Source organism: Ovis canadensis, chromosome 22 (genome assembly GCF_042477335.2).
Source record: "Ovis canadensis isolate MfBH-ARS-UI-01 breed Bighorn chromosome 22, ARS-UI_OviCan_v2, whole genome shotgun sequence".
In the NCBI taxonomy this organism is placed as follows: Eukaryota; Metazoa; Chordata; class Mammalia; order Artiodactyla; family Bovidae; genus Ovis; species Ovis canadensis.
In genome coordinates, this window is record NC_091266.1 from 62025364 (window position 1) to 62037525 (window position 12162).

The following is a 12162-nucleotide window of genomic DNA, read 5'->3' on the forward strand; positions in this document are numbered from 1 at the left end:
CAGGGGCTCTTACCGACCCAGGGGTCAAACCCAGGTCTCTTACACTGCAGGCAGTTTCTTTACAGTCTGGCCACCAAGGAAGCCTTGCGTATACATATATCCCCTCTTTTTTAGAGTTCCTTCAAATTGCTGGTTAACTTTTAGAATAATTGCTGTGTGTTATCTCTGAGGCTTCTTTAAGCATGTGCAGGTGGCCCTTGAACAGTGTGGGAAGGTTGAGGAAGGTGGTTTATCTGAGTATAATTCAACCAACAACCGATGGTTCAGTACTGTAGTATTTGCTGCTGAAGAATATCTGCCTGTAAGTGGACTCGAGTAGTTCACACCCAAGCGTCAGCTGTATCTGGGCCAAGACCGGGATTCTTTTGGCTTTACGCGTGAGTGGGGTCATGCGCTCCTGGTTTTCAGTTCTGTCCTGTTCCACAGTGTAAACACATCACCGTTGGTGCAGGCATGCCTGCGCTGATGACCGGGAGGCTGTTTCCAGTTTTTCCCCTTTCCAGGCACTGCTTCTGTGAGCAGTGTGACACAGCCATCCAGGGCAACGTTGCTGGTTGCTGGAAGCATAATTGCCAGACTGGATGGTAAGAAATTTTAAGTTTGATGGACACTGATAAATCACCATCCGCAAATGCTCTAGCAGTTTGCGGTCTCACCAGCCTTCTCTGCGAAGCACCATTGTCTAGATCTTCTCCAATACCAATTTCTTTAAAACTGTTGGTTCTTATTTTTGTTGGTATTTCTCTGATTGCTAGTTGGGTTGAGAGTGCTCCCTGGCTGTGAGGATTTCTAGTACGAACTGTCCATTTTCTCGGCTCATTTTTCTCTTGTGCTATATGTCATATTTTTTTGTAAGTTGAAATTCTTGATATAGTCTAGTCATGGGTTTAGGTTTATCATATAGAAATATTTAATTTTTCTGTAGTCAGATTTGTCAGTTTTTTTAAAGGGCTTTTGGGGGTTTATTTTTTTGCTTGGCAAATCCTTCTTTGATTATAAATTTAACTGTTTTGTTTATAGTTGGTATCTGATAAAGCTTTGTATTTCTGCTTTAAAAAAAAAAACTTTCTAACATTGAGTCTATCTGTGATTTCTTTTCCTTAAGCATTTTTTTAAATCAACGTATAGTTATTTTACAGAGTTGCATTAGCTTCAGGTGTACAGCAAAGTGATTCAATTTTATATACCTCTCTATAGATTTCTCTCTTCATATATCTATGTATATAGACTCCTTTTCACATGTTTCCATTATAGATTATTACAAGCCATGGAATGTAGTTCCCCGTCCTTGTTGTTTATCTCCATCTGCTGGAGGCTGGAGTTTGAATTTTCTTTTCCCTACATGGTTTTATGAATAAATTATTCTCTCCCAATGATTTGAAACACCACCAAGAAAACCCACAATTACAGATGCACGTGTGTATCAGTTCTATTTTTTGTTTTATTAACTATGGGTTGTATACCCAGCTAGCAGAGCCATGTCTTCCTGGTTAGGATGTTATTGCAAAATTATTTTGACTTTTTGTGCATTTCCTCTTCGATGTGAAATTCCGAATCACCTTGTTAAACTTTCTAAGCATGCTGTTTACATTTTAATTGGGTTGAGTTTATAAAAGATCGTAGTAGAATTGTAACAGCATTTGGGAGAATACTTGGCAGCATTTATTTTTCCCCATCCCACACAGGGATATTTATGCCTTTTCTCTTGTCCTTCATTAGGTTTTCTCCTTTTATCCAGGTAGGCCATGCCCGTCAGGTGCTGAGCCACATACACCGATGGCTGTGTGTTTCAGGTGTGGCTGCTGACTGTGTGTTATGGGTTGTTGCTGACCCTGTGCAATGTCTTCATGCATTTGGTCCTCTGGAAGTTCCCCTCATGCCCAACATCTTGGCTGCAATGAGCTCTTTGGGCCCTTATCCCTTGACAGGTGTGGTTTGATTGCTCCACTCTAGGAGGTTCTCATCCTCCCATACCCAGGGGGAGGCCTGGGTGCTGCACGGCCAAGACTGGCTTCCACATGTGCTCCAGGCAGCAGGTCCTCCCACAAGGCACATTTCCATGCTTTGATGTCCTGGTGTTCCCAGACACTTCTTTCTCCTTTAAACCACTCCTCCCTGTGGGCTGTTACTCTGCCCTCTGCCTCCCTCTGCCCCTCCCTATCCTGCTTCTCATTTCCAGCAAGTACAGCACAAAGAGCTCTTCTTCTCAGCATTCTCCAAGTGAGCTCCCAGCTTGCATCCTGTCACCTCCCCCAGTCTGTAGTATATATTTCATACAAACAGAGGCCTTCCCCTACGTAACTAGAGTAAGACCACCACACTCACACCATTCTCAGCGCTCACCAGCCCCCAGGCCACGTTCAAGTTCCATTAACCCAATCACGGAACTTGTTGCTTCTCAGGTCAGCATTGTGAATGCTGTTAGTTGTCACAACTCAAATCATGCATAGCTTACAGGGATTTTGTTTGTTTGGTTGGTTGGTTTTTTGTTTTATTTTTTTTTTTTTTTGGCTGCAGTGCACAACATGGGGAATCTTACTTCCCCCACCAGGGATCAAACCCACACCCCCTGCAGTGGAAGCCCAGATTCTTAACCACTGGACTGCAAGGGAAGCCCCGACAGGTTTTTTTTAATGTTTGTATTTTTATGTGATTTTTAAATTTTTTTGTATTTTATGAGTGGGTAGCTCTAAAGTCACAGCAAAATTAAGAGGAAGGTACAGAGATTTCCCAGAAACGCCCTGCCTCTAGCACCCAGAGCCTCGCCCATCAACATCCCCCACCAGATGGTGCGTTTGACACAACTGCTGCACCCACGCTTACCCATCATAATCCCTGAGTGCTTAGTTTGCATCAGGGCTCCCTGGAGATGTGTTGTCCGTTCTGTGGGTTTGGACAAATGTATAACGACGTGCATCCAGTTTCATTGCCCTGAACACCCCCTGTGCTCCTCCTGCATACCCGCCCTGCCCTGTGTGTTCAGTTTCCGTGTGACTTTGGTCCGCTCCAGCCTTGAACAGCTCCTCCCTCTTTACAGGCTGTCCTGTCCCCCACACATCAGCAGAGCACAGGCCTGGCTTTGCAGACCACCCCACACTTGGCCGCCTCACATCCCCCAGGCATAGATGCAGGCTGCACCCTGGGAGAGAGACATCACAGCAGTTATCACCCCACCTCCCCCAGGACAGATGCTCCCAGCTCCTGGGGGCCCCCAGTAGTGGCCAGGGGAGTTTTGAGGTGAGCAGCAGTCAGCCTCCTAGTTCCTCAGGGTACAAAAGTCTCCTGTGGGTTCCAGTCTTGCTTTATAGGTGGACATGCTGAGTCTCCAGGCACGCGGTCCACAAGGGAACCTCCTTCAGGGTGCTCAACTACTCTGTTCCCCTAAACATCTCCTAAGGTGGGGTTTCAGGTTACCTGTAGCTCAGCTGTTGTCCTGGCCCTGTGTGAATGAAGGGAAGGAAGAGAGAGCTAGTGAAGCTGGTATTTAAAAAGACACATTCGTATTTCTGTTGATGCTGTTTTTAAGAGCAGTAGGTATGCATTAAAATACGTTCTGGGTCCTGCTCTTATGATGACCCTGACTCCAACATGGCCCAGACATCCCTGCTAGAGCTCTGAGAGAAGGGCATTGCGAGGGGATGGGTGGGCGTCAGGGCAGGTGTTAGTTCCGAAAACAAGAAACTTGTACGTTACTGATTTGAGCCACCCTGTTTCTTACATTGCGATGGCCAAAAAGTTTGTTCAGGTTTCTTCTGTGACACCCTATGGAAAAACTTCAGTGAACATTTTGGCAACCCAATAAAAGGGCCTAAATAAAAGAGAAAGTGCCTTGGTAGGCAGGAAAGACTGGCTTGTGAGGTCCGGGGTGGGCCGCTGGGGACCCTTGTTCTGCCTCACCTTGTTCTGTTCTCTGTATTCTGTGTTTTGGGGCAAGTCTCTGAACCTCATCTGTGAGCTAAGGGGACCAGCACTTACCTGGTTCCCTGGCAACCCAATGAGATGCTCTAGTCCTGAAGAAATGCCACTTATGAAGAGTAGCAGACACATGGACCCTTTAGCTACATCCATGCCTGAAACTTGCCACCATTCGTCTGGCAACTGAAGATAGCCAGTTATTGTTAACACCTTATTTTTATCTAACTCTTTATAATCATCTCACTTGATGCAATAATTATTACCTTTGTTTATGATTCCCTGGTGGCTCAGATGGCAAAGAATCTGCCTACAATGCAGGAGACCCAGGTTTGATTCCTGGGCCAGGAAGATCCCCTGGAGAAGGAAATGGCAATCCACTCCAGTATTCTTGTCTGGAGAATCCCGTGGACAGAGGAGCCTGGCAGGCTACAGTCCATGGGATCTCAAAGAGTCTGGACACAACCGAGTGACTAACAATTTCACTTTCACCTGTTTGTAAATAAGCGATTGAACAACAGCTGTTCTTGAAATATGAACTATTGGGTGTTTTTATGTTGTTCTCAGTCATCTAGTGTTTATATATATATTTTAGTATCATAAAAATGATAAATTATAGAAATCTGTATACTGTTAGGTAAGGGGCTCCATGATACAATATTAATACATTATTGACCTGAGATGTATTATAGCCACAGGCATTAGTTTCTGCAAAAGTCCCCTGGTCAGTAATGTGTTAATAAGAGCTAAAACATATTACATGATCATCACCACCCTCTCGGCACCGCTGGGGGGCCTTAGGTATCTTTATTCCTTTGATCCTTCCTTCAGCAGCCCTATCAGATAGGTACTGTTGAAGTTCCCGCTTTATCTGTGGAAACCAAGGCACAGAAAGATTGGGTTATTTGCCTCAGTAAGTGGCCAAGCTGCTGGGATTTGAGCACGTGCAGTCAGAGCCCACACTCAGCCCTGAACCGCACTGTGGGTGGCTGGTCAGCCGTGTACACGTAGAGGACACAGCTTTTTAACATCTCACAGGCATGTGCTGGGCAAACGCTAAATGTCTCGAAGCGTTTTTGAGATCCTGTATGAATCAGTTCTACGCCTTAGCATCTCCCCTTTTTGGTTTTCAGCTGTGGAACAACTATTTTCACCTGGCCGTCGCCTTCCTCACTCAAGAGTCCTTGCAGCTGGAGAATTTTTCAAGTGCTAAGAGAGCGAAAATCCTTAACAAGTAAGTCCACACAGCTCCGGATTCATGGGCAGGAGCCTGCGAGTCTGTTAGAATCATCTTCTCATGACCTCTAAGCCAACTCGGTACCAACTGAGATGTAATCATGGTGTAATGAGAGGGTGGTTTCAGATCATGAACTGGGTATTGCCTTTTCTAACCCGTGAGTCCAGGTCGAAGATTGCTGGATTCATTCTGGTGGGTTGCCGGTCCCTGCCATTGAAGACTATTGGCGCCGCCCAGAATGGGAGTTTGGGGACGTAATTGCTTTTGCTCTGTGCTGTGCTGGTGTCATGCCATGTGTGGTTTGTGTGTGGCTTAATTCTCCAATGTTAGTTTCGAGCAAGGAGGCTACTGATGGGGACAGCCCATTGTGCAGTGGTGAATGGTCTGAGGTTCCTTCTTTGCCAGAGATGACCCTGGGCCTCTTCCCAGCAGGAGATCTGAAGGGCTTAACTCTCCCTGTTATCATCCTAAGAACCTCTCAGAACCCCAGGAAAGACAAGATTCCTACCTGGCTCTTTCAGCAGTGCATCCTGAACAGCTCCGGGTCCAGGGTCAGGAAAAGAACCCTTGCGTGGGGCTCTTTGCAACCCTTGAGCGGTCTGAGGATCTGTATCCTCTTTCTGCCTCCGTTTCACCAGCATCTCAGTTCTATGAGTGCTCAGAGGGAAGACAGTGAACCCTCCTGGGGGATCTGTTCATCGATACAGCAGTATTTTGCCAACACATCATGGTGCTGAGTCAGCCGTCCCTGTTCAGCATTTCGTGATCCTTTCTGTGCCATGCTGTTCCAAGGCGTTGCCAGCCCGGCGTCTGGGGGTTAGAGATTCCAAGGTGTCTCCAAAGGGGAAAGCTGCTCAGCCGTCCCTGTATCCTGGGAGCATGTGTCTCCCTCACGGAGGTGAGGTTGAGATCCAGACAGCTCGAGCCAACAGTGGGGCCCAGTCTTTACCAAGTTCCCAGCACAGTCCACCCTTAGAGACACCTGCGGAGAAAACCTATGTTTAAACCGGAAATCTGCCTGAAAAGAGCTGACGTCTCCTTCCCACTTTGGAGAATAAAAAGGCTTGATTCTGAGCATTCTCCAGATGAGGGTGCAGCCCCTCATTCCCTGGGCCCTTTACTTGCTGCTGCAAGAGCCTTAACATTCAAGCTAAAACAATGCCAGGAAATGGGCCTTGGCCGCCCAAGGAGACGTTTGCTTCCCCATCACGCTGTACCTTCCGAGCTTCAGAGCCATGGAAATTTAAACATGGCCGGTTGGTGTCTGCCCTCCCTGACCCGGCAGGGCCTCTGATCGGGCTTTTAGAATTCTCTCTCTCACAACCATTGGAGGAGAAATGCCGGATTGCCCCTTTGAAATTGTCCCATGGATGCCCCGAGGGAAAAAGCCCCAAGCACTCCAGAAGGTGTCTTTGCAGGAGTGTCTCAGCTCGGGGGCAGCCTCAGGGTTCCTCTTCTGGGGCTGCTGGCTCAGTGTGTAGCTGTGACGGGCCCCCGAGGAGACCCCATTTCCAGTGTCTGTGAAGAGTGCTCTTGGCCTACGAGGCCGCGTGGCTGAGACGCGAGGCAGGTTCGTCTGCCTCTGGCTGCACCTTAAACACTTTACCATCCGTGTTCAGTTTTAATTTCTAAATAGCAAAACTTGCATAAGAAATATTAGGAGGGCTTCCACATTGTTAAGTGGGTATGCTCCAATACAAGACAAAAAGGGTTTTTTTGTTTTGTTTTTTTTTAAATGCATGACTGAAGTGGATCGCAAGTGCCGCCTAGGTGCCTTTGCAACCTGGAGTTGGCATGTGGTACTTAGCTTCAGTGGTGAAGGAGGCTGAGTTGTTTACCTGAGAGCATCATGCCAGCGAACAGCCATCCCAAAAGGGGCTGTCTGTGGGGTCCAAAGGGGTGTGGCCCCCTCTGTAAGCAGAGATGCTCTGCGTTGTTGCAGCGTGAGTGAGTGGCCAGGATTGGGGCACTTGGGACTTGGCGCAGGGCACAGGGATTAACCCCAGCGGTCAGGGCAAATGGCTGGGTGCTGATGTCTAGCACAGTGGACATTGTAATGCGGGTGGCTACTTTTTTCTAGAAGGGAAGGCCAGGGGGTCCGAAAGTGGAGTCGTGCCCACTCGTTCTATCACCTCTGACTATCTCCCCATCAGCCTGTCTGCTGCTGCCGGGTTTGTGAATCCAGCCAAGGATTCACTGTGGAACCCACATGCCCCCGGCTCCTCTTCCTCTCTGCAGGCCCCTCAGCTTCTCGTATCTTCCCGGTCGACAGCGCTGTGGCCAAGAACAACAGAAAATGCCAGGATCGGAAGATCTGCCTGATCATTCCCTCCTGTTCAGCTGCGTGTCCTCCTGATGACCTAGGTTGGGGAGATAATTAGGATATTTATTCCAGAGGCGTTCCCCAAAGCGCACGGGAGTAACATTAAAGAATGGGCCATACCGTGCAGAGCACTGATTATGTCCAACCCAAATTGAGTACAAGATTTGGCAATGAACCACGAAATAAATAACCCTTAGGAATCAAAGTCCATAATAAGAACATTTAACTGACTCACCTTCAGACATCCTTGGCACTAGTGACTCCTAACAAAGGACAGAGTAGTCGACAGAACCTGGCCGTCATTAATTCCCCCACCTCCATCCTCCCATGCATTTTGCACATTCCGGGGGCTCAGGATATTTTGAGTCCAGTGTGAAAGATCTGGCTTAGAATTAGCAGCCAGTGTGGACATTTTCATCTCTAAGACATCATGTGTTCTGGTGGGGACCGTGGGGTGCTGTGGCTGCAAATGGGCTTCTGTGTTCAGAACCGGACTTCTTTCTGAGAGAGGAAGCGGTTCATGAATGGGCCTCCAGCAGATCTAAGCATAAAATGCTCATTTACAACTGTCTGCTGAGAGCGTAATGCTTGATGGCCCACCCCGGGTTGGTGCATGTGAACTTGCGTGACTAACGTGTTATTCCTGTTACCCTCTTCCTCACTTGGTCCCGGGGTGCTTCTCATTCTTTTTTAGTTCGTTTTGTTTTAACTAAAGAAGTCTATCCTCAGATACCTGCCTGTTCTTAGAGGACAGGTTTCACTACTGGACCAAATACCATATGTAAAAAAAAAAAAAAATCATCATCTTTCCAAACACTGGGTTCTAAAACAATAGTGAGGAGTTGAGTGTATGCACACTGCTGTACATGCTACTTTTTAGGGAAACTGAAAGGAAGAAGTACATAGTGACAAGCCTTGCTTTGCATGTGATCTAATCAGAAGCTGTGGTAGAGCCTTCCAAATTATAAAAGAAAATATGATGTTTAATTTGTGTTTATGCTATTTTTTTCCCCAAGAGGCTCAAATTATTGCAAATAAATTCACTATATAATAAGAATTAGAAGGGAACCAGAGGAGATAGACTCAACAAGCTGTAACCTGTGCCAAGGTCCTTTTGAGAGAGTTAAGTGAACTGCTTTTGGCTTGCATACATTAGTGATACTACATTCCTTTTATTTGAAGTATAGTTAATTTACGATAGTAAGTTTCTGGTGTATAACAAAGTCTTGCTGGGACTTCTCCTTTGCCTTTGGATATGGGGTATATTTTCTTGGTGGAATCCAACATTCTCTGGTAGACGCTTATTCAGCAGTGAGTTATAATTTTGGAGTTCTCGCAGGAGAAGATGAATGCTCTAAGCGAAAGATGGAAAAGCTCTATACAGTCAGCAAAAACACCACCAGGAGCTGACTGTGGCTCAGATCATGAACTCCTTATTGCCAAATTCAGACTTAAATTGAAGACAGTAGGGAAAACCACTAGACCATTCAGGTATGACCTAAATCAAATCCCTTATGATTATACAGTAGAAGTGACAAATAGATTCAAGGGATTAGATTGGATAGACCGAGTGCCTGAAGAACTATGGACAGAGGTTCATGACATTGTACAAGACGCAGTGATCAAGACCATCCCCAAGAAAAAGAAATGCAAAAAGGCAAAATGTTTGTTTGAGGAGGCCTTACAAATAGCTGAGAAAAGAAGAGAAACTAAAGGCAAAGGAGAAAAGGAAAGATATACCCATTTGAATGCAAAGATCCAAAGAATATTAAGGAGAGATAAGAAAGCTTCCTCAGTGATCAGTGCAAAGAAATAGAGGAAAACAATAGAATGGGAAAGACTAGAGATCTCTTCAAGAAAATTAGAGATACCAAGGGAACATTTCATGCAAAGATGGGCGCAACAAAGGACAGATGTGGTTTGGACTTAACAGAATCAGAAGATATTAAGAAGAGGTTGCAAGAATACACAGAAGAACGGTACAAAAAAGTTCTTCATGACCCAGATAATCACAACGGTGTGATTACTCACCTAAAGCCAGACATCCTGGAATGTGAAGTCAAATGGGCCTCAGGAAGCATCTCTATGAACAAAGCTAGTGGAGGTGATGGAATTCCAGCTGAGCTATTTCAAATCCTGAAAGATGATGCTGTGAAAGTGCTTCACTCAACACGCCAGCAAATTTGGAAAACTCAGCAGTGGCCACAGGAATGGAAAGGTCAGTGTTCATTCCAGTCCCAAAGAAGGGCAATGCCACAGAATATTCGAACTACTGCACAATTACATTCATCTCCCAAGCTAGCAAAATAATGTGCAAAATTCTCCAAGTCAGGCTTCAACAGCACATGAACCATGAAATTCCAGATGTTCAAGCTGGATTTAGAAAAGGCAGAGGAACCAGAGATCAAATTGCCAACATCTGTTGGATCATGGAAAAAGCAAGAGTTCCAACAAAACATCTACTTCTGCTTTATTGACTACACCAAAGCCTTTGACCATATGGATCACAACAAACTGTTGGAAAATTCTTAAAGAGATGGGAATACAAGACCCCCTTACCTGCCTCATGAGAAACCTGTATGCAGGTCAGGAAGCAACAGTTAGAACTGGACATGGAACAACAGACTGGTTCCAAATCAGGAAAAGAGTACGTCAAGGCTGTATATTGTCACCCTGCTTATTTAACATATATGCAGAGTACATCATGCGAAATGCCGAGCTAGATGAATCACAAGCTAGAATCAAGATTGCTGGGAGAAATATCAATAACCTCAGATATGCAGATGACACCACTCTTATAGCAGAAAGCAAAGAAGAACTAAAGAGCCTTTTGATGAAAGTGAAAGAGGAGAGTGAAAAAGTTGGTTTAAAGCTCAACATTCAGAAAACTAAGATTATAGCATCTCATCCCATCACTTCATAGCAAATAGATGGGGAAACAGTGGAAACAGTGAGAGATTTTATTTTCGGGGGCTCCCAAATCACTGCAGATGGAGACTGCAGCCATAAAATTAAAAGACACTTGCTTCTTGGAAGAAAAACTATGACCAACCTAGATAGCATATTAAAAAGCAGAGACATTACTTTGCCAGCAAAGGTCCATCTAGTCAAAGCTATGATTTTTTCAGTAGGCATGTGTGGATGTGAGAGTTGGACTATAAAGAAAGCTGAGCGCTGAAGAACTGATGCTTCTGAACTGTGCTGTTGGAGAAGACTCTTGAGAGTCCCTTGGACTGCAAGGAGATCCAACCAGTCCATCCTAAAGGAAATCAGTCCTGAATAGTTATTGGAAGGACTGATGTTAAAACTGAAACACCAATACTTTGCCCACCTGATGCGAAGAAGTGACTCATTTGCAAAGACCCTGATGCTGGGAAAGATTGAAGGTGGGAGGAGAATGGGACGGGACAGAATGAGATGGTTGGATGGCATCACCAACTCAATGGACATGAGTGTGAGCAAGCTCCGGGAGTTGTTCATGGCCAGGGAGGCCAGCGTGCTGCAGTCCATGGGGTCGCAAAGAGTCAGACATGACTGAGCGACTGAACTGAACTGATAGAGCAAAGTGACTCAGTATTTTTTTTTTCAGATTTTTTTTCCATTATAGGTTATTGAAAGATATTGAATATATTTCCCTGTACTGTACAGTAAATCACTGTTGCTTATCAATTTTATGCAAAGCACTGTGCATCTGTTAATCCCATACTTGGCATTTATGACCCCACCCTGTCCTTTTCCCCTTTGGTAGCCCCAAGTTTATTTTCTTTGTCTCCTCCTGTTTTGTAAATAAATTCATTTGTATTACATTTTAGATTCCACACGTAAGCAATATCCTATGATTCTTGTCTTCCTCTGCCTGGCTTTCTTCACTTAGTGTGATCATCTCTGGGTCCATCCAAACTGCTGCAAGTGGCATCGTTCCATCATTTTTATGGCTGAGTAATATTCCGTTGTCAATACATACCATACTTCTTTTAGTGATGTGGTTTTTACTGACCGTGATAAACCTTTATGCAGTGGAGGACACATCTGACCCTATGTCTAGTTAGGCTTATTCCCATCTGTCTGGGGTCCCTCCTCCTACCTCCCCAGAAGTTACCAGTCTTTCCCATAAAAACGGAAATGTCTCAGCCCACCGACCATCTCCCCCTGCTCCCCGCATGCCTCCCGGCTCTCCCCATCCTCCCCCTGCTGCTGGCCCTGGCTGCCAGCCGGCTCCTGTCTGGGCTCCCAGAACCCCGTCGAGGTTTTCCTTCTCCTGTCTTAGCCTCTCCGCGCTGTTGTCAGGCTCCTCCACCCTACCATTCAGTGATGGAGCTCCGCAAGTCTCGATGATTCTGTGGTCTCCCCTTAAGACAGCATTTTTCAGTATCAGCCCTTGTGTATCTCAATCCTTTGTTGGGCCAGGATAGCAACCTAACAGCCCGTTTTTTTAGAGCCATCTGCCGTAAGGTAACAATGAACACAAACTAAGTGGCTTGAAGCAACGGCAATGCATTGTCTTCCAGTTGCAGACACCAGAGGTTGAAATCAAGGCATCGACAGAGTTGGTTCCTCCTGGAAGCTCAGAGGGAGCACTTCATCCTTGCCTCTCTCCTACCTTCCAGGATGGCCCCATCCTTCGCGATGGTTGGGGCTCCCATCCTTCATGCTCCTCAGCTGCACCTTCATCCTCACATGGCCCTCCTCC

At 45.9% G+C, this 12162-nt stretch overlaps 1 protein-coding gene across 2 annotated transcripts in view; it reads left to right on the forward strand.

Moving 5' to 3' along the window:
• Positions 1–12162, forward strand: part of DOCK1 (dedicator of cytokinesis 1) — a 568995-nt gene that overhangs the window by 447739 nt on the left and 109094 nt on the right. For both annotated transcript variants that reach the window (XM_069566865.1, XM_069566866.1), the window contains exon 31: positions 5046–5146. In XM_069566865.1, coding sequence (XP_069422966.1) covers positions 5046–5146 — 101 coding nt within the window. The remainder of the gene's footprint in view (positions 1–5045; positions 5147–12162) is intronic.